The 22,003-nt window shown below is 39.6% G+C and overlaps 2 protein-coding genes across 3 annotated transcripts; one reads left to right on the top strand and one right to left on the bottom strand.

Moving 5' to 3' along the window:
- Window positions 1-5,180: 5,180 nt before the first annotated feature.
- Window positions 5,181-7,582, bottom strand: LOC140943996 (uncharacterized). The gene has a single exon (XM_073393102.1). It carries the CDS (start codon window positions 6,619-6,621, stop codon window positions 5,275-5,277), a length of 1,347 nt encoding a protein of 448 aa, XP_073249203.1. The 5' UTR covers window positions 6,622-7,582; the 3' UTR covers window positions 5,181-5,274.
- A 6,901-nt stretch (window positions 7,583-14,483) lies between these two features.
- LOC140942929 (serine protease 23-like) lies at window positions 14,484-20,141 on the top strand. 2 transcript variants are annotated; one of them, XM_073391950.1, is made up of 3 exons: window positions 14,484-14,619; window positions 17,281-18,092; window positions 18,729-20,141. In XM_073391950.1, exons 2-3 carry the CDS (start codon window positions 17,344-17,346, stop codon window positions 19,123-19,125), a joined length of 1,146 nt encoding a protein of 381 aa, XP_073248051.1. In that variant the 5' UTR covers window positions 14,484-14,619; window positions 17,281-17,343; the 3' UTR covers window positions 19,126-20,141. The 2 variants fall into 2 exon arrangements, with proteins under 2 accessions (XP_073248051.1, XP_073248050.1); XM_073391949.1 differs by lacking the exon at window positions 14,484-14,619 and adding an exon at window positions 14,654-14,781.
- Window positions 20,142-22,003: the final 1,862 nt, after the last annotated feature.

Raw genomic sequence — 22,003 nt, 5'->3', positions numbered from 1 at the left:
ACAAACAAACTAAACAATGAAACCAAGCCCGAAAACAAAAGAGTTTCGACCCATAGGGGTCCGATTAAATTAGGGGTTCTGAAGAGCTGCAAGGCTACTGTTGCAGACAGCACCACTGGGCAGTGCGAAGGCCGAGTTGTCAGAACTATGGTTTGCTCGTATGACTCAAACATAACAATGTTAACTCGATCATCGGATAAGCCTCCATCGCGATCAAACGTCTGAGGCTTCTTTGAGCAAGAATGTCTTCATGCAATCTGGTTCCCAGAGACCGCGATCCTTTTAGTCAGCGACAGGGATCGGGCCCGTTCCGCTGGACAAAGCAACGTGGACTCTGGGAACGAGACTGATCTTAATAGACTTTTCTTTGAAAACGCTTGGTGCGCCTGCGAGCAAAAGAGCACCGCTTTTGATACGCTCAGACCTTCTTTTAGGAAGAGTCCAAAAACTGGAGTTATTGACGGCGTAAATGCCAAACTTTGAATGACTATGGTTAGATTTTGGAACTATCCTTCCTTCGGACGCCATTAAAGATGAGCCTAAAGCAGAATGCGCAGGCATAGAAGCTTATGGTGCTACCGAACTGAAGAATGTAAAAATATAAAGCCCACATGAGTGGAAAAGGTACGTTTCACCAATGCCACCAAATTTTCCCAGACCTAGTTGGATTTTCAGCTGAAACCCTATTCGAGAAGCTTATCGGTTACACTATTTGGAGATTCCTGCCTCCTAACTATATAGACCCGTAAATCTGTTTAGACGAAGTACAGTTCTTAGTGGGTAGAAACGAGACGAAACAATTTCGACGTTCAAACCTCCCGTGTGCCGGTTGTGGTTGTGGTTGTCTAATTTGAACTACCCTAGTATGTCACGAGGATATTGCTGTTTTTTCTGTGTTTTTCCCGCTGTTCTCATATATGATTTTCATATATTCGTAACTTCATCATCATCCTTTCGCTGGGTTAATACGAACCAATTCAGCGACCTGCTCCCAGTTATGCTTGTTAGCTCAGTTGGTAGAGCGCTGCACCGGTATTGCAGAGGTCAAGGGTTCTAGTCAGGTCTCTTAGTGCAAAATATAGGCCGGATCGTTACAGACGTGACAAAAGTGTCAAATTTGGCACAGAGCTTCCTTAGCACCTACCGATTAATACTGGAGGGGGTGCCCGTTACAAATGGTCCTAATTACAGATAAAAGGGGGGGTTAACTTTCACCTATAATAGCAGATTGGGTACCCTGTGGTGAGTACTCTTCTTGTTTGATTTGGCTAAAAAACATTTGTTGCAAATTTTTAAGTTTTTAATTTGGTAATGTTTAGTTGTTGTTACACTATTCAAAATAGTTTTACATGTACATAATACTGACTAGTGCCCAGTCTCCACACGGTAAGTGTGGCCATGTTCATTGTGCGGACTGTGCGGCTATCAGTGTCACTGCTAAGACTTGCCAGTGATAATATCATTACATATCAATTTAAACAGATCACAAAGCCAGCTTTCAAACATGTCATACAATAACATAAAACTCAAATGTATCACATCCTAAACGATAGAATCGTTAAAGTTTGACATGCCACATGAACGACCTCATGAACCGTAACTGACAACGCGCCCACTTTGTAATTGTGCAGCTAAGATTAGATTATAATTTGCTTCGTTGGTAACCCTGTCCTTGAGATAATGATTAAAACATGTCAACCTCGTCCTCACTTGGGGGAAAGGAGGAGCAAGGGTGGCACAGTTGGTTAGTGCGCAGCCTTCGGGGCGAGAGGTCCCGAGTTCGAGCCCGGTGTCAACACCTCCTTATTTCAACTTCTCTTTTTTCTGTGTTGCTTTGACTAGCTTTAAATACCTTTAAAACGGAGAATTAATGGAGAGAGGGGGGGAAAAGGAGCGCACCGTCGACCTCAAGTTTATTACTTATTATTACTGTCACGAGTTATTGACGTAAAATATGGTCGCTTTACCTTTTTCTACCTTTTTATTAAGCCCTGGGGACGAGGTTGTAAAACATGCCTCTCCAGGAATTTTTAACACTCCTTATTTTTTGCACATTTGCATTTAAAAAGAAGTGTATGAGGTCCCTGCATGCCTATACACCTGTAAGCGGCTCATTCACTTCAGAGCCCTTGGACCAGAGTGTTAATGGTAGGTCTATACGATCTTTCAAAAAAAAGGAAGGTCGTCGCGTGCGTTACAATTTACAAACAAACTAACTTCAGAAGAGCTGAAATTTACAGGAACAAGGCCTTTTTTAGCCAACCAATGATGCATCATTTATGAAAATGAATGTAATTTCTTTGATGCAATTAGGCGAATACCCCGTGGTTACGAAATCGTACGATCATAAATTCCTCAAGAGCAATTCAGTTACCAACTTTACACAAAATAATGCTGTGGAAAATTACATAAAATACCAAAAAAGCAAGGGTCAACAATAATTGTGGCCTGGTCCCTTATAATAATGGAGTGGTCATGATAAAGAAGCCCATCAGCCCCAACTTTGAACACTCAAACAGATTTTTGACAGATTACATACTGCAAAACTTTGCATTCACTTATGCCTATGTTGCCACACCAGTAGCCTAGAAATCGGCTCCTGGTCACACCTTGTTTTTATTGCTGAATATCATTCTAAAGAGCTTTACGAAATATTTTGTTAGTAAGGGTGTTTTGAACATGATTGATATTTAGAGATGGTGACAAAAACGAACACAGAAAAAGTTACAAAACAAGACGCATGAAACAACCGCAATCGATATAATGGCTTCTTTGGCTGCTATGCTGACGTTCTTGAAGATGGCCGGTAGTATCACAGCTAGTCCCGGGTTAGGTATACCGTTTATTACCAGTTTCACGGTTCCTGAGACTTTAGGCCTGTTAACATAAAGGTGGGGGACCCCAGGTAGGTGAGGTAACCTGCTTAGGTGGGGTAAAAAAATAACCCTCCTTTACATGCAATCTTACAACCTCGCCATCCTGGGGTGCAGTTTCTCAAGATTATATGAATGGTCGCTAACCATGTAAACAAGAAAAATGCTGGCAAACCACGTCTACGCTCAATTGCTGCTCATGCTGCAACCTTCAGTGTTGTGGCTTTCTATTGTTACCTTTAATAATTATGTGAAGCCACCCAGCGCCTAAGTGAATTTTGCGCGAATTTGATGTATCTCGAATCCGACCCCGACTAGCCTGGGTTTCCTCACCTTGAAACGTTGACATGGCAAAATCTGACCTCAGCTGAGAGGGTTACCTGGTGTGGCAGACCGGGCTACCCACCTTGAAGGGTGACCCCACCTATCATGTAAACGTGATCAAATTAAAATGAGAGGTCATATGGACAGGCGGGTTACCCCACCTAAGTGGGTTACCATTCCTACCTGGGGTCCCCTTCCTCCATGTAAATAGGCCCTAAAAGTTAGCCCGGCCCCCTTTCTACAGTTTCAGCAGTTAAACTATTCACCATTTATCATTTGAGTCAATCTTGTACCACTTGAGTCTCACTTTTACGACTTGATAAGCTGTCATTATTTTTGGACATGAGTGCTTCAGTGCCAAATGTAGAGGCTTCATGATAAACTGTGCTGTTTTTTGAAGCTTGGGCTAACTTGTTTCTTTTTTTCGTTTATGAGACCAGATTCTTTTTTTGTTTGTTTTTGCTTTGTAAAGCTTAGACAAACTGCGGAAATTGTAAATGATATGACTTGTGCCACGGTGCTTGCTTCTCTGTCAAAACATGCACTTGCGTCCAGCAGATAACTGGATAAAGAGAGACTGAAAGGCATCCAGGCCTATGTTAAGCTGAAAAATTAATTACCTCCCTAGGAAAGAACTATTTTGGGTTCTGTCATTTCGTTATTTGCTCTTCATGAATAGCTGTCATAAATCCCTGATAATATGTGATACAACAGACTCTTTGACAATTTCTTTTTTCTGAAATTTTGTTTGCTTTCTTCAGCTTAAAGTGACATGTAATGACAAGTAATACTTGATAAATAAGGCTTAAGCCACACAATAAGGCCTCCTCTAATTGAAATACATTAGAAAAGGAGAAGAGACCCCAGAAGCTGAGTACTTGCAAGTTATGAAGCAAAGACGAGGCCATCTTAGAAATGACTTATGAAAATGTGGGCGGACTGTGGACTTGCTTTAAGGGCACAGTAATAATCAACTTAATTATACAATCAATAAGCAAAAATGGATGGGAATGCCAGATGTTCGAGTGAAATTGTTGTTTACAACCTGAGAATAGAATTTAGAGTGATTTAAGGTATTAAATAACAATTTTCAATCAAAACACCACAGGGACCCCAGCAGGTGAAATTTACAATAATTAAATCCTGTTTAGCACGCTTCAGTGGCATATTTGCAGTGGGCACCCCCTCTAATATTCATGGTACTGCAATAAGCTATCGCTGTGCAAAGTTTGGTGCTTTTGTCAACTCTGTAACGATCCTGACCCTAAGAGACCTGACTATTCGAATCCCCTGCAAGCCTGAATTTTTTCAGGCTTTCTTTTCGCAGCTGCAAAAGTTGCGTCTATAACTGCGATGATCTTCTTCCATATAATTCTTCACCCCGCAGTCCTCATAAATGATTTTCATATGGTCATACCTTTGTCACAGTTAGCTTCACAACTTAAGTCAATCATTTGGCTACGCGCGCGCAGAGTTTAACAGACATGTGGAGCACGTGAAACCCTCCTACACCGCACCTTTTGACAGTTTTAATGCCTAAATATAGTCTTGAATAACAAATGTGGACCTGGTTATTTTTGGGTTTCAATTGATGTAACAAAAAAAGTTTTAGCTTTTTGTAAAGATAGCAATTAGCGTAACAATATTGACTCATTTGAGCCTTTCACGGGATCGCACAAATCACATACAAAACTAGTGCTTATCGCGGATTACTTGCTTATAAAACAACACCTTAATTAACGAGAGAGAGAGTCAAAAGAACTCAGAAGCAGAAGATATACAAAAACATGTATTATAAGATGGGTTCATACACACATATTTACAGAAACTAAGCGGAAAGGCCGTCACATTTGAAAAGAATTTGAATTTGAAAAAGAAAAAAAAGAATTTTTTAACTGTCTACTTAAAAAAGGCTGAGTTTACGCAAAAAATGTCAAAATTGTTTCATAGTACTAAAAAACTGATACAAAATACCATTTATACACGATCTCTGTTGCAAAACTCGTACAAAACCACTCTTCCGTGATGAATGAAGTTTTTAAAAAAGAGTGTCAAAAATCGCGATTGATAGAGTTTCTCAACTGCTTTTCAGTCTGTGTCCTAACCAGCCGATTGGCATGTGGCTCAGAATTAAACCGTCTTTAATCATTACTTCTTTCCTTGATCGGTAAATAAAGCCACTAAAACTCGAGCTTTTTGAGCCCACGAACAACTTCGCGTGTACGCAGACAAGTTGATCATAAAGTCCCCGGATGTCCATATCGTACGAACGCCCTGAAGACTCAAAAAACTCGTCTGAGAAATACAGTTGATATCCTGCTTTGGAAAACGGCGTAAACCAGTTCTTATCTCTCTCGTCTGTAGCTACGTAAAGAGCTGTTGACACGTTCAGGAAATTTTGCCTCGCCATGTTATGAAGCCAGTAAGAAGGCGCCTCGCTTGAGCTAACTCTGTGATCTGTTCGTCTAACATGTATTGCGTTAAACGGCTTGGGTAGGATTGCTAAGATTTGAAACGCTCTATTGTAGACATGAGGTGAAAGCCACATGCTACTTAATATCCACTGTTGAGCTTTAAGCGCGTCTTTCATGTGGAAAAATTGAACGTTAGCTTTGTAGCTTGTATCTTGGGACAAGTAGATGACATCGGCCTGCACATTTTGAAGTTCTTCTAAAATTCTCCGAATTACAGGCTTGTTAGCGTGCTTAAGTAGAACTGTTTCCACAGGACACGCCCTAACGCTCCTCGAACTGTTATTTGGGACAAAGGCGATCCCTCGGGTTACACTCTCGTTTCCCGCAGGAATCGAATCAACCCAAAAACCCAGTGCATCGGAATGACAAACGTAATGCCATTTCAAATGCGAAAATTCATCTCGGAACGTTAGATGGTTTGTCCTAACTTCAAAAACCTCTACAATACTTCGAATGCGCCCAAGGTCAAGTACCCGTGAAATGGGCACTAGATCTCTGTCACTCATGTGGTTATACACCCAGTTGATTCCCGAACGTTTTTCCAGGTTTTTCCACTGCGCAAGACGTTTTTTTCTCAAAGAAATGGCCATGTCATGCGAAGCGACCGGATGGACAATTAACGTCCTATTGAGTAACTTGGCTAAGATGATTGCATTTTCAAGGGCAATACGGTGATTATTCCAACCGCCATCCGGAGGTTGATAAGTCAAGTATAAACGTCGTGAAGTCTGCACATGGGATTTGCGCACCTCGTTATACAATTGTCCTTCCTTGAAACGCAAATTTTCTCCTGTTCGACTGATTGCATCTGAAGGATTTGCTGCGCTTTTAAGGCGCTTGTCTTGAAAATCCCTGACACCATCTTGTAAAGTTAAGAAATAAAATTGTGCAGCCATAAACAGCCCTGCGAGTAATTGTGCAAACAAAAGTAAGGTAAACAATCGTGTCATCTGAAGCGTGAACTACAAGTCAAGGGTGAGAAATTATTCCAGCTCTGCGATAATTGTAGTTCTATTCCTTCAAGTTCCTTCTTCATCGTTTTTGTGGTCTCCCGAAACTGATTTCTAACAGGGATCTACAGAAGAAGGGATGACGCAATAATTTTAGACAATTTTTCATTTTGTTTTGCTAATGAGAACAGGTGGTCAGATTATCTTAATTGAGACAGGTCGGCCGCCCAAAATAACCTGATTTGATCTCCCAAGTAAACAAGCCTTGTTCAATTATATCACTTGTGTTTTTTTGCAGGCAATGGGTATAAACTGTCGTTTTCGGTTTAGCATTTTAACAATACAAAAAGCTCTTGGGCGTGCCTTGGTTTTAGCCTAACAGGTAATTGTTTTCCTTATGACACCTTTTGTCATAAATCCCATTCAAACTCTAGGCAGCTGTCAACACCTGTGTGTCAACAAATATTTCTCAACGTTATAAAAAAAGTAATTTCAGAGCATCCAATTCATCAGCTGCACAGATAGCTAAAACACCTCGAGCAAGTTAGCTTGGGATTTTTTCGAAATTTGGAAGCATTTTTTCTCCTACAAAATTCTGATATCTTTCTAGTATTCCATTGACCTTTGTTATCAAAATGCTACCTTAACTTTTCAGTGCCTAATTCATTATTCCATAACTTTGCTTCCAGAAGTTATATCATTTCACATATCATTTCTTTTTTAATTATCCAATTATCTCCGGCAAAATCAATTTTCTTTCAAAAGGCTGCTCGACAAAAGCATACCTAAATCTTTTTTAAAAAAGTTTCAGGGCAGTGTTCTTTGAAGTCCGGAGCTGGACATCTTGAGGGCAAGTCATAATCGGCTGGTGATTTTTGAAAACTAAACCTACAAGCGGCACCTGCAGCCAGTAAACTGGGCCCTGTGAGACAACTTGCACACTATAAGAACCAGCGGTATCAAATGTCGAAATACACGCAGTGTTTTACTTTTAAATTGTAACTGAAGATTTCTGTGATCAATGCTCGTTAAACTTTCAAATCAGGTGTTTTGTCAAGGTTGTCATTAGCCAGAACTGGCGACATTGCTGTAAATTATTACGAGCTGAAGCCGAGTTAGGCTGAAGCCGACGTACTAGTATACTATTAGACCACTAGCATAAGCTTTTCATCCGTATGGAATTTCATACAATAACGTAACCCTTAACAATAAACGTAACATCGTCACAGGAAAACACAACTGTTTATGCACCCTGGCATCGCGTCAGTAACTGTTATTTAATGATAGTCTTAAACTGAAAGAGCTTCACATGACTTCTTGCTCAATACGTTTAATGAGCTTGTGGAATGCTGTGCAGGAGAAAAGCTGAGCTCAGTAGCTAAGCTTCCGACTGTTCATTTGGCCAAACTATAAAAATTAGTGCCATTTTTAATTAAAGAAGTACCGTAATGCTACGTAGTTAAAACAGAAAAGGAACACGACTGAAATATAGCCAGTGGCCACACTGAGAACTGACAAGGAACTGATCGGCCTCAATAATTCAGAGCATTAAATACAGATTCTAATTTCTAATCCCTAAAATTTATCAAGACGGCAGAGAGTCGAGCTTGAAATCAAAGGAATTCATCTAATTGTGTTATCACACCTAAAATTGTCATGAAAATTTTCATTCAAAAGTTAAGTCACTTCTTTGAGAAATTCGACTTTGATCACTGCTAGCATCAATGCGGATAACCTAGATTTGTAGGGGCCAATCATATAATCTCGCATTGCTCATACCCTACAGTACTTTATTCTGATTTATATCTTTTGGTCTCTTAATTAAATGAAGACATCGTCTATATGAAAATGGAAGTCTGACTCTCATGGACAAAATAATATACTAGGAAGCGTCAGTCCAGTTTACTGGCCCGTGGTTATGTTCCACAGCGCGAGAAACGTTAGAAATATGATAGTTGAATGGCATAGCATGGGAAAAAAGAAAGACAATTGACTATAAAAGCTTTTTATTTTATTGAATTTGACAAAAGGCCTGACTAGAAATTAAGAAGGCTTTTGGCCACTTCTAAAGGGGAAAAATCACCAGAAAACAATAATAATTCTTCATTGTTTGCTCTGGAACAGTACCATCCCTTAGCTCAGATCCGGAAAATCATTAAGCTTTTATTGACAGAAGAAACCAATGTTTATACAAGAAACAAGAGGAAATGTCTGTATTTTTCCTCAATTTTTAATGTTTTTACAGCCGGTGGGAGCAAGAAAAAATATTCTACATAATGCATAATCAGCTCCAGCCGTTCCTAATTAAAATCATTTACTGCATGACAACTTGAAGTTCAACAGGTCTGCTTGAATTTGGTTTTCGGATTGTTTGATGGGTGATAAGCTGCCTCGGGCAATCTTTATGGCGCCAAAGCCTTCACTTTTTCGGCACCCACTCCGCGGGTTCCACAGATGAAAGAGTTTGGAAAAGTGTCAATAAATGCCATGGCTATACCTACCGCCAGCGTTAACACTGGCGCCTTAAGATCTCGACGTTTTTTTTCCGGAAATGTTAACCTGTGAGAAAACGCCAACACTTCAACCCACGTTATGCCCTTCGTGAGTGAAATTGTAGAAATGAACTTGTCAGAAATTCCTTTACCGGAAAATTGAAAGTAATTTCAAAAGAGTCAAACAACTGTTTTCATTGGTCCCTGGAAAAATACTTAAAACAGCAGTATAGTTACTTGGTACTTTAAAAAGTTCTTGTGTTCAATTTTTACTGAAATTAGCAAAATCGAGAAGATGATAGAGTCGAAATGAAAGCCCGGCCCGCTTTTGTCGAGAGTTTTGTTGCAAGATTTCCTGTTTAACCGCAGTATATTACCTCAAAACATCAGATAAAAGAAGAGATTGAAATCAGCTTACATAGTCTCTTTATCGATCAAATTTGTACTTTATCAGATACTCATTGCATATCTTTAAACCGAACAAAATATCGAAAAAAAAGAAAAATGACAAACTTGTCAATTTTTTCTGTTTTTAAAAGTATTTGGCTCTAAATTTTGATCTGTGATATTCGAACGTGACCGTTAATTATACTGTCCAAAGCGGGTCTTTGGATGAACTAAGGTGTGACTATTCACGTGCGAGCTACCAAGAAGTGCCGGGAGAAAAGCCGAGGGGGCGCAAAGATAAAAAATAAAAGAAGTGATTTCCAAGCTGATTAGCCGGAGATAGGGTATAGAGAATAGAGAAACAAGAATTTAGTCTAAAAGAGGAATTTAAATAGCGTAAATAAAATGTGAAATAGCTTAGGGAAATTTGGCATCTGGTATAGGATAAGCACTTGTCTCAGCGGTGACCAATTTCCGAATCCCCCCCCCCCCAGCACCACAATTTCATGTAGAGTAGTTTATTGTAACATCGTGTAACATAGCATAACATAACCTGCGTAAGTTCGTTTGTCCCAGTAGTCATTAGCTGTTGAGGGCCTTTTCCAATGAGGATTTTTTATAAACTTGCTAAATTAATTTGTTTTTTGGCACCCAGTGGCGGCAAAAGGTTAATTTAAAGTTAAAATCTCATCATCGACCGTTGCTAGACATGCCGAGAATCTGATGTAAGGTTTTAGAACAATGCAGGACACCTGCGTTTTGCCATGATCAAGGCTAGACATCAAAGCGTTTGAGAAGCTTTCAGTCTGACGTTGTTGAAATTGAAGTAACACAGGAAAAAGCAACTTCTTCCCACATGAAAATAATGGAAAGGAGTTTTTCAAGGCTTGGTCCGATCGGTTGTGCAGAGTAATATAAACTGAACACCCGCTATTCGTTCGTAGCAGATGTCGCCAAAGTGACTCACTAAAAGAACCGCAATAATTAGAGGTTACAAATCTTTATAATTATAGTTTAAGCAACAATGAAAACGAAACAAGTTATTTCAATAACTTTGGATAATAGCCTTGCGTTTTAGGCCCTTTATTTCCCTAAACTTTTCCTCTGTTTTTCGATCCCAAGTCACGTACTAAATGACTTTTTGCGTGCGACAGTCGGAAACGGGAACAAGTTTTTTCTGCAGACTGAGGAATTAAATTGCCATTGAGTGTAGGTAGTACGCGTTGACAGGCGACGAAACTGCCCACAGACACATCGCCGGGGATAGGCAATTTACAAAGCGGAAATAGATAATGATACTTCAACTATAAAACAGGCAGTAGGTTTTCATTTTAGTCACTTCAAGAAGCCGGCCCGAAGCAGGACAGACATTAATTGGAAAAGCTCTGGTAAGTTGAAATTCCCTTGGCAGCTCTTTTGCCTATTCCGCGACTGCATTCAATTTTTCAGACTGGGCATTCGATGTCCAGTGTCTTTAATTCGTGGCCTCTTTTTCAAAAAAAAACTATGTGTTGAGAAAATGTAGCCTGCGCTACAGACGACGAGAGAAAATGTAAAGTAAAAAATTTTATCATATTTTTTTATCCTCTCTGAAAAATTCCTGTTTGATCATAAAGGCAGGGGGGCAAATCGACATTTCGGCTAAATACTCCATGTAATTCGATTGCACCGAAAACCTAGAACTAAAAATTAGTAATTATCTAGGTTAAACCGAGCATCAGTGATAACTAATTTTCAGTTCAGTTAACTTCGAAGAGATGTATAAAGGTATATTCTATGGGGGTAATTTTCGATTTTTTTTGTGTCGAAAAAAGACAAGGGCAACTGGAAATAAAATCGAATTCATTTTATAGAGAATTTATTTGTAATATGGAGAGTTTAAACCCATTAATTGCTTACAACAAAACTGGTGAAAACAGGTATTCTTTCCATCTATAGGAAAACAAGGAAGTTTCTTTTAATTGTGTTATCCTAGATTGTATTCAATTGTTGCAAAACGGGGACAGTTAGAGGAACTCAAAACTCACGTGAACTCACTGATATTATGATAGTTTGCGAGGGTGCGTTCATGTCTTGTCTGACATTTTACACTACGTTGTCGGAAAAAATCAAAACAACCAAAAAAGTAATTAACAAGGATCACTAAATAAGAGTTATAAAAGTTAGGATGTGATCAATGGTATCCAAAGTTAGAACCACGCGAAAGCGAATTACTCCTAAAGTAGTAATTGTTCACTGGGACGTCCTGCACTAGAATCTTGTAAGAGTGTTCCTCCATCAGTCTTTACAGGACTAAAAAGAATATTTTTGCTGCTGGCGAGTCTGAAACTGGGGCGAAAAGTCGAGGAAAAAGAGTTTCATTTCACTTTCACAATATTTTCACATCGGTGAATATTTTATTAGAGAAGATTATCAAAACATCGATATCTATGAGCCGTAACACGGTCAGTATTGAGCATTTCAATTGAACTGCGAAAAACAATAAAAATATAATTTCACCTCGAAGGCCGAAAAGAGGTCGGCACTTCCAATTCAGTCACTGATGTTTCCGCGATAACTAAAACATTTATTAGCTAAAGAATTTGGAGAAATCAAACTGAGTATCTAGCCATTTGACCCTGGCTCAGTGTGCGAATACTGAGACTGAAAACCGTTATCCCAGCGTCATCTCTGTTTACAAGGTGTGAGGTCACGTGACCGAATCGTTATCTTTGTAGATCTTTACCACATTAATACTAAGTAGATAATCGACTATGATTTAGGGTATCTGGTACTCAAAAGTCAGCCTCAGAAGGAGATATTGATCGAACAGAGTGTGTTCCTGCAGATTATCATTTTTGTTTTTACGAAGCTCTAGTTTTACGTATTTTGTTTTACAAAATGTAACCACACAGAACGCTTTCGGCATGCGCGCAGAAAGGATGAAGTAAGTGACCAGGCTAGCCACCAATCTCTCCGTAGCTCGGGGTCCGGGATGCGCCTGCCTGATGTCTTTTAAGTCTTGGGTTGCGTTTGGGAGTCAGGTTTGATAAAAGCAAAAACAAAAATAACTCTTCCTTTCTTTCCGAAGCCTTCTTGCAATTGCGCACAACAAATATTCCGTGCTGCTGCGCAATTTGATTGCGCATATGGGCGATTTAAATCCCCACTGAATCATTCACGCGCAACGAAAGTCCGCAGCCTGCCTATTTTTATAGGAAGGAACCTGACCAGAAACAACAAGCACAGTGAGAAAGCGAGCGCGAAGTTAGAAGAAAAGGGTCGGAACACGAATTTCTGTGCGCGGTTAGGCGTTAATATGAAAGGATATTGCTGTCTGTGCGGTCGAGGATAAATTGCGGTTTGGAGACTTTGTCTAGATACTAACCGCTGCGGCAGCAAAAATTGTACACAAAAATATGGTTTTGAAACAGTGAAAAAAAAAACAGATGCAAAAAGACATATATGTTGTAAGTTACATTCCTAGCCAACAACAACGAAAAACAGTCGACCGTCCGCCATCGGAAGGATGCAATAGATATAAACAAAATATTACTGAGAAAAACAAACATTTGATATGTTCTTCCGCCTTCAAATACCAACCGATTTACCCTATTAGTGTAGGGCAAATATCCAGGCCAGAACCATCACACGCTCTTGTATACCACTTTTGATTTAAAGAAAGTACCCCTTTCTTACACCTTCTAAAGTAAATGGTTCTCGTTCATGTATCGTCAGTGTTTCGGCTGGTATCTGAGCGACTTCATTTTAACTCAGTTTGCAGTTAGCGCAAGAAGAACTTCGCTAGATAATAATTTAAGGTATTGAGAAATTCAAAAGATTTTTTTCTACCTGAATGGTAGTTTTCTTTACCTGGCTTATCTACTCCTCAATTGGTGAAATCCCTGAACCTTTTATACGTCTGGCATGAAGATACCCCTTTCGGGCGGAGAATCCCCGTGGTATATAGTCTATCATGGGGATAACCCCCTAGGATGCAATATTGAAGCACATTAATATAGTTTTCATTTTAGTGTCTGTAGAGGAAACAAGCTCCGTTCGGCTGTACTATACATGAACCCTCGGGTATTCAGTTTGAAGTACTTCAAATTTACTGAGCCCGGACTTTTACTACAAAAAGTAACCTCGTTGGCATCACTTTTCTTGACGTTTGGGAGGTTAATGGCTGGTTTATTTGTCTTGTTATCTAGCGGTGATTCCAAAGTTCATTTACCATCAGCTTTAACTACTAGCAGATAAATCGCAGATCATTTTATATAACTTCTGATATTACACAGTACACTTCAATGGGGCATAAAGTTCCGGGCGGAATGCATGTAGTCAGCCTGTGTAGTATTAGTGTTTAATCAAAAAAAAAAAAAGTGTATCAAGAAAACCCTTTTTTTTTCACTAAAAAGCACCTTGCAAAATGTCTACAGAATGAACCAACAAAAGAGGAAGTTTTGTCTGCAATGAGTTGAAGCATGTTTTACCGGCAGTAGTAACCGAATACGATTTTTACATGTCACCAGCTACTTGTGTGAAAAACATTGGCCCCAGCACTGAGTGTAGATAGATGTCCATATCAGTCTGACTGGGAGGTGGATATCGATGGATATTTTTTTTATTTTTATAAGATCGCCTTACCAGCCAAACTGGTTGATAACCTTAACTTAACAAGCAAACCGCAGGTCTCACGGCCGCTTGTATTTCTTCAACACCACATGAAGAGCAACTGAGAAGCGATTGCGGGAAGCCAGCTGAGAATGGTCAGAATGAATCTACCACATAAAATAATAAACCTAAGGTAACCTAAGGTATCAATTTGTTTCGTTGAAAGGTTTCAGTCGCTGTTAAAAAAAATATCAATTTTTGATCACTGCTTAACAAAACTACATAAAGTGAAACTGTATACCTGCTATAAGATGATCGAACTTTAACAAAGCTGGCCTGTTTTCGTGACTTTTTTGTATCTCTAAATACATCTTTGCGTGACTTCGCGTGGTTCTGTCGGAGGAAAATCGATGATCACCTTTTAAGTTGTCATTCGCCACACTATCAAGCCGCGATAATTTGCAGGAAACGCAACTTTCACAAGACTCCCTTCAGTTTTACGGCATATCATCCTCAAGTTAACACGGTATGTTCTTCATGTATTACCACAATTCCACGACCGTCAAGGGATGCCAAAAGTAACTCAAAGTTGATAGTTTTCATCAACCTTGGAATATCGTGTCTGTCCTAAACCAAGAGTCCGATTAACTACAGATACTAAAGGCACTGCTCCAAACAACCACGTAGGGTAATCCTTTAATCTGTCTTGCAGTACATATTACAATATTGTTAATTGTATTTAAACAAACAAAGTTTTAACGTGCGATCGCGCATCTTTCGTACACTGAAGGATGAAGAAGTGTGTTTTGATTTACTTGATATCATTGGCAAAAAGCCTTATTGTATTTACGAAAAAACAACAGCAAACAGTAGAGTTTGTATTACTATTGGGTTTCACAATCATGGCTGCTGAAGAAACACCCTACTTGCCGGGCCCTTGAGAAATCAACCAACCATTTGTGATGTGGCATCTCAAAAATGAACTTGGCCTTTGGAGTCTTTGGAGCGAATCTCTCGTCCAAATCATCTCTTTTTTTCAGTTAATATATCATCCGTGAGATTTAAACCAAAGGCCCACTGAAAAACCAACAATTCGCAACCTTGTCTTAACACCCATCAAAAGCGGGCATGATTCGCGACAGATAAATCAAGATAAATCATTGTGAAGCATTTTAAATCTAAGTCAGTAATTGTCACAAGCATCATGCCAAATTACCGCTGAGTAGGACTCATTTGAGACATTACTGACATGGCAGAATTTTAGTTCACAAAGTTAGAATTTCCGTAAAATTTAATGATGTCTTCTTTACTGACTATTTGAGTAAAACAGTTATGAAGTCCTGCTAGTACTGTTATTAAAACAAAGGGTAGCCAGACATCCTGCCCTTTCCCTGTTATCTTTAAGTCTCTAGCGGATCGTAAATTTAAAAAGGTTTTTTTTCCCTATTTTTTGTTTCCTTCCTCTCTTCCCCCGCGCTCCTACCACCAAGAAAAAAGAAACAAAGGGTGTTTCAGAGCGTAGCGATCTAAAGACGAACGGATCTTTTTTTACGAAAGAGTGCGGTGTACAGGGTATGATACCAAGAGGTATATATTTCGTTCTTTTGCTCATAGCTGAGTCAAACTTGCACACCATGTGCTTTGTATCTTTTGTTTTCTTAAGGCCCTACTGGTAAAAAGCAAAGAGTCGTCAAATAAAATATGTATCAAAACAATATTTCTCTGCCGGGGCAGCTGGAACAAGCATGGGGCAAATTTTCCAAGTGTTTTGCAGACTTTTCGACCCATGATGTCGTGTTGACACTTATGCGATTTCGCAAATTTAAATTCTTTGCTTAATATGAGCATCCTGAAGAAATGCCTTCAGCAATTTATTCCTTTTTTAAAGTTTCTAAGAACAGGACGTTAACGGTGAGCATCAAAAGTGGTTAGTTAGTACATCTTGTGATTTCCCTTCGTGAACATGAGCAGGTCGCCAGTTGTCAAAATGTCACTGAAACTTAACTGTCCTTCTTCTAATAGCCTTGTAACAACGACGCAATACATGTTAGAGGTTTATTTTAATGCGAAAAAGTTCCCTATAAAAGGAACGACAGAGAAAATCAATTCAAATTTACGCTTACCAGGCGCGGATCTAGGATAAATATTGACCGATTTCAACCTCGTCCCCAGGGCTTTTCCTCCTAAACGAGCACCGAAGGCGCAAGCCTCTAAAGGAGTTCTGGGGCATGCTCTCACGGAAAATTTTTTGGATTTCAACTCCCTAAAGTCCCCTTTCCTGGGCCTTTTCTGGGTCATTCAGACAGGATATTGGCCAGATTCCAACTTAGGAAGGTTTTTAATGGAAATGTATTTATTTATGAAAAATTTGACCGATTTTCGTAAAACGGTGGAATCCGGTGTGGATCCGCACCTACTTACCATACGAATTGAGAACGATAGGTGAATACCAATTCAAGTTACTGGTGTTAACTATGGAAGGACCCATTTCTTTCTGACCTTTGCGTCAATAGGAAAATCACTTGAGGGTATCACCAGTCATTTTAAGTGCGACAACTGAAGCTGAAGGCTAACAAAACCGGCCACAACATTCATTTTGTTTTATGTTTGCTCTACAGACTCTAAGTAGACGGTGCAAAAAGCCCCAAACACAGAAATTGTTAGTTATTCGCCAGAAGCAAATAGAGAACGAAATCGTATCTCAAGTTTTCATAACTAAATAAAGACAGTCTTTTATCATTAGGGTATGAAAAGGGAACGCAGCACTTCCATACATGTCGGTAGACGTTATTTACTTTCTAGAGGTAGGGGGAGGAAGATGGGGAAACGGAGTATGTTTCATTTATTCCTATTTCTTTTCTTTGACACCAGCTAGCGTCCGGCTTGCGGCGCCTTTTCTCTTTTTCCATTTCATTGCTTCTTTCAAAGACTTAACTGTATTTTACAAAAATAAATAGTCTTAACAGCTTACAACACAGGTCATAGTAAACAAAGAGCGACAATAGTTTATAAACTTCATTTGCACAGCCTTTGTTATACTTTTCAATGAGTCTGTTTAACATATGAAGACAGTTTCCTGTGTTTAACAGCCAAACGACCGTTATACAGTGATGTATTTGCAAAGGGTAATCTTGCGGTCCGAATACTACATGGGAAACTGACGAACTGATTTTGTTATCTTTTGCAGGTTATAAGAGATTAACACGATACTCGTTAAATATTGAGACATCATTCCTTACAAAGTGAAGACATGGCTATTTTTTTTGCACCTACCATCTCCAAGGCGATATGTGTTATAGTGATTATTTGTCTCTCAATAGAGACAATTCAAACGAGTATAACACAGCACACTGACAGCAAGAAATATTTTGGTTCGATCTTGGTCAACGCCCAAGAAAAAGACAAGAGAATGGCGGCATCGATATCAAAAGTTTTACTCAAAAGCGACCAACGGCGAAATTTCGAAACTGACGTGGACGAAACATACTTCAAAAACACCGACACACTGCGCCCAGAATCACGAGAAAGCTCACCAAAGCTTAGATCAAAAAGACGTGTTTTTGGTAAAGATGATCGCCTCAAAGTGCCAAACAGCCGCATTCAAAAATGCCCCTTTTCAGCCTCGGTAATACTTTCTACCGGTTGCTCTGGAACGCTTATTTCGCCAAGACACGTCCTGACCTCAGCCCATTGCCTTCACAATGGCAGTAATTACGTCAGTGGATACAGAAATTTAAGAGTGGGGTTCCTGTTGCAAAATGGAACCACAGTTTGGCAAAATATAAGCAGTACTAAGATGCCGAGAGAGTGGAAAGCTGGACAAGACAAGAATGCCATTAAGTACGACTATGCCTTAATCAAACTGAAGAAAAACCACAATCGCTGTTGGTTACCCATTGCTCCGAGTACAGCCTTCCCATATGGAAATGGTTGCGCGCACAGATATATTCATTTTACAGCATTTGATGAAGACAGAAGGGAAGGCACTATGCTTTACAGGTACGATGCGATACGTTTTTCGACACAGTAGTACGGCTACGATTACAGGGGGCTGGTTGCAAATAAAGCCAAAAAAATCATCTAAGCAGAAGCCCAGGCTTGAGTCGTTCTTTTGAGAAACGTTTCTGACCTGTTTATAGCGGAAACAACGACAGAAATAATTACAATTATATTTTTTTCATACTTCATATACCCGACGGTAGAGTTTTAACTGACGATTGGAGCCTCCTCATATAGGCCATTATTAGGAGTACCCTCCTCCGAAGTGGGGGGGCGGGGAGGAAACTCTTTTTATGAACCGAAAGGTATTTTGGTATTTTTCTCTCGTCGTGGCGGCAACCACTTTGTGAGAACCTTTAGGAAAAAAATAAAATAAAAAAAAAGAGTTAAGTATCACTATATATTTGTTATCATGTGAGGAAAACTCCCTTGTATAAGCCTAGCGGTTTGTCGAGGCGTCTTCTCTATTTCTGATTCCAATTTAGTTCTTTGTTAATCCTCTTTCTAACCGTAAATTCATCTGACCCGTGGTAATACAATTGGACCTCCACTAACGGCTATCTCTTTACAACGGCCACTTTCGCACGCCCCGAAAATTCAAATAATGTTTTTTTTTTCTTTCTCTATGTCTTTTAGAGGATGCCGAGTTTCGGATTTTGATTCCAACATGTTGTTCCATTGCTGCGACGCCATAGAGGGGTCTTCTGGTGCAGGGGTTTATGAGAAACAGCTGCATAACGGCGTCAAAAAGCGTTATGTTATTGGAGTAAATTCTGGGAATCGTGACGTACGAAGAAGGACCCGCCCTCTATTGCCTTGCCATGTGCCTATTCGTTTCCTCGGCATCTACACACTGAATTATAACGCTGCTCTTCGTTTAAGACACAGCGATGTTTTTCACATTTGCACCTGGATGAAGCGTCTTGGTGGTGAGACGTGCAAACGTATCATTAAAGAAAGAAAACGACGTCGGCGACAATCAAGACAACGCCGCGAGAGGAACAGAGACAGGCAGTGTGAGAACATGCTGTAGCGAATGGTTGCTATGACAATGCCAATCAAGTGAATTTCCTTCAAAGCGATGCAGGGCTTTTATCAGCAGATAAGCTAAAGCTGTCTGCTAGATTAATCTATTCTGCTTGAGATACTTAGAAGACTACCTTGATTGTAAACTTGCAAGGAGAAAAATTAGCGGTGAAGGTTTCGATAATTTCACATTCTTAAGGGATTTTTCTATCGGTATTGAAACGAATGTTTCGCCATTTTGTGGACTGCAAAACAAAGTCATTCAAAAAATGTATTGCTTGAAAACCATTACTTGTTATCCGTATCTTAATCATCAAACAAATTTAAATAAATACATTATATGTAAAAAGTCATGCCCTCATGGGCAAATTAAGTAAGGGTATAGAATGGTTCCTCGAAAAAAGTTGGTCTCAGAAATTTTTGGCCCGATCTCGAAATCTTGGAAGCGTTTTTGATGGGTCTCGAAGTCTCGTTTGTGGGTGATTTTTTGTCTCGGAGTCTTGAATTTTGATAAGTCTCGGTCTAGGATTTTGAAACCGTGGTCTCGCAGTCTCGCCAAGACTCGAATTTACCATTCTAAACTTTAGAGATTAAGATCACGTTTACGGCAAACGTCTGCCTATTAAAGTTGACAATTTTTCTTGAATTAGGAAAAACAAGCAGATTAAAAACTGTTCAAAAGAATGAAACCGGCAAGAAACTGCTTGTTTTAGTTGAGATTGAGTAGTAAGAGAAAACTTCAGTCGGTTACTTAATTGATACAAATTAAGACAAATGTCGTTTGTCGTTTGCCGTAGAGGTGGTTCTTATGTTGACCAGTTTTTTACCATTGTACGTACTTGTGAAGTCAAAAAGAGTTTATCTCCCATAAAATCTTAGCCTGCCTCCTCCCTCCGGAGGCAATTCATATCAATTAATATAATAGTTATTTAAAATAACCAAATAAATGAGTGCGGGCCCCAATTTCGTCATTTTACACCCAGGAACGTATAGCTATAATTTGGGTAACGTCACGTAACGTAACGTAACACTGAATTTTATTTTTTTTATTATTCTCCCCCGCCCCCTCCCCCCCCCCCCCCCCCTCACTTTCCTGGTGAGAGACCACACAAATGTTAAAATCGCGCGCGCGAGGGGAGCGCCATTATCCGAGAAATTATGGTAATCACGTGGCCGTACGTTCGTCCGTCCGTCCGTCCGCACCACGGGCCAACCAATGTGAAATGTCAAACTTTCTAGCTAGATGGGAACCTGTAACCTGCGTTTAACTTGATAATAGACATATTATGGTCGATTGTGTAAATGGGAGCTTCGCGTTTAGCTCTGGCTAAATCTATATATTACCATCCTGAAGGGAATATGAATACGGACATCTCATGGGCGCCTACAACAAAACAGCGAGAAATTCAAATTCTGTACAGTCATTCCTGTAAAATGGAATCATGGGTTTCGGTTTTCAGATCTTTATTTTTTGCCGCGAAAATGACATTACATGATCTGCGACATCTAGTTATGACATCTGAAAGAATCTTTCGCGAGGGTCTCAAAACTGTTAAAAGATAACGAAAACGTCTTCACTCATAGATGTGGATATCGCCTTTTGAAATTCAAATGTTCCGCTTATTTGTTACTAAGAGAAAACTTGTAAAGGGTTACGAAAAGAACAAGTTAAAAGGAAGTCGGTGCTAATATGAGGGATTACTCTTTTTATCTATACACTTACGTTTATTTCCAGATGGAAAGAACTACTCAACTGAAACATTTAATAGTTTTTATATGTAATTAAAAAAATGAATGTTTTCAATGAGAATCATTTGTTTGTTTTCTTTCTGGGTGAATTGTGTTGAATACTGTGCCCATAGTGCCCTTATGGACATTTTCATGCTTCTTTTGAGTCTAATGATGACGTATGATCTATCAAATCATACACGCTTAGCGAACTATTACCTCTATAAGCTACCGCACTCAAAGGGGCAGTGGTCATTACCTCTAAATCAACCTGATAAGCGAGTTCCAATGGCTTGGAACTGACTTGTTCCCAGTCTCCAACCTGCTACAGTGCAATCTCTACAGTTCAGGGGAGACCCTTGGGACCTAGGCCAGTGTTAATTCGACCACGAATGGTAGACGAAGAACCACTTTCTGGATTTGCTACTACTAAATCGTTATTTATATTCCATTTCACATTGTGAAAGCTGTCATCATTGTGATTTGTGAACACTTAAACTTATCTACCCTCTTTGTAGGCAGTCGCGTTTAAAAGAGCTAAGGTGTCTCTTGAAAGGAGGTTAAACTCGGGTTTGGGAACCCAGGAAAAGCGTTCCTTTCCCCTGAATTGAGGTTTCCCTTCAACAAATACAAAGATTATGTCAATATTTTTTCCGGGACCAAATGAACCGGAAGAGAATAATCTCTCGTTTTGCGCCACAGTGAACGAGAGTCGTGGTTTCGTGAGATGCCAAATGGCAGACAACGAAAACAATGACGATGATTATCAAATAAAAGTCCATTCACAAGGAGACAAAGTTAAGACAATAAAAAGGAAGAAAATGATGCCCCCTTAATTCTTTATTCAATATCACATTAACAGTGATTTTCGCAGTTTCTTTCACTGCTGATAACTCCTGGAACTAGTCTTTACCCTATCCTACAACAAATGAGAGTTCAAGCTACCTACCTAACTCACCTAAGTGAGCCCCAAGGGGAACGTCCATATAAAAATGACGAAGGTGCTCGTCGGAAAATTCCAAAGACACTTCTAGACGATACCAGAATCTCGATTTGTGCGCGATCCTCAGAACATTTTGACGACTAGTTCCCATCACTTCAGTTAAGACCCCAATTAAGGTCCCTGCAAGATATTACTACAGGTCTAATGGTGGGGA

This window comes from Porites lutea, chromosome 7, assembly GCF_958299795.1.
Source record: "Porites lutea chromosome 7, jaPorLute2.1, whole genome shotgun sequence".
NCBI lineage: Eukaryota > Metazoa > Cnidaria > Anthozoa > Scleractinia > Poritidae > Porites > Porites lutea.
Note: the sequence above shows the minus strand (reverse complement) of the source record. Positions and strands in the feature narration are given on the sequence as shown.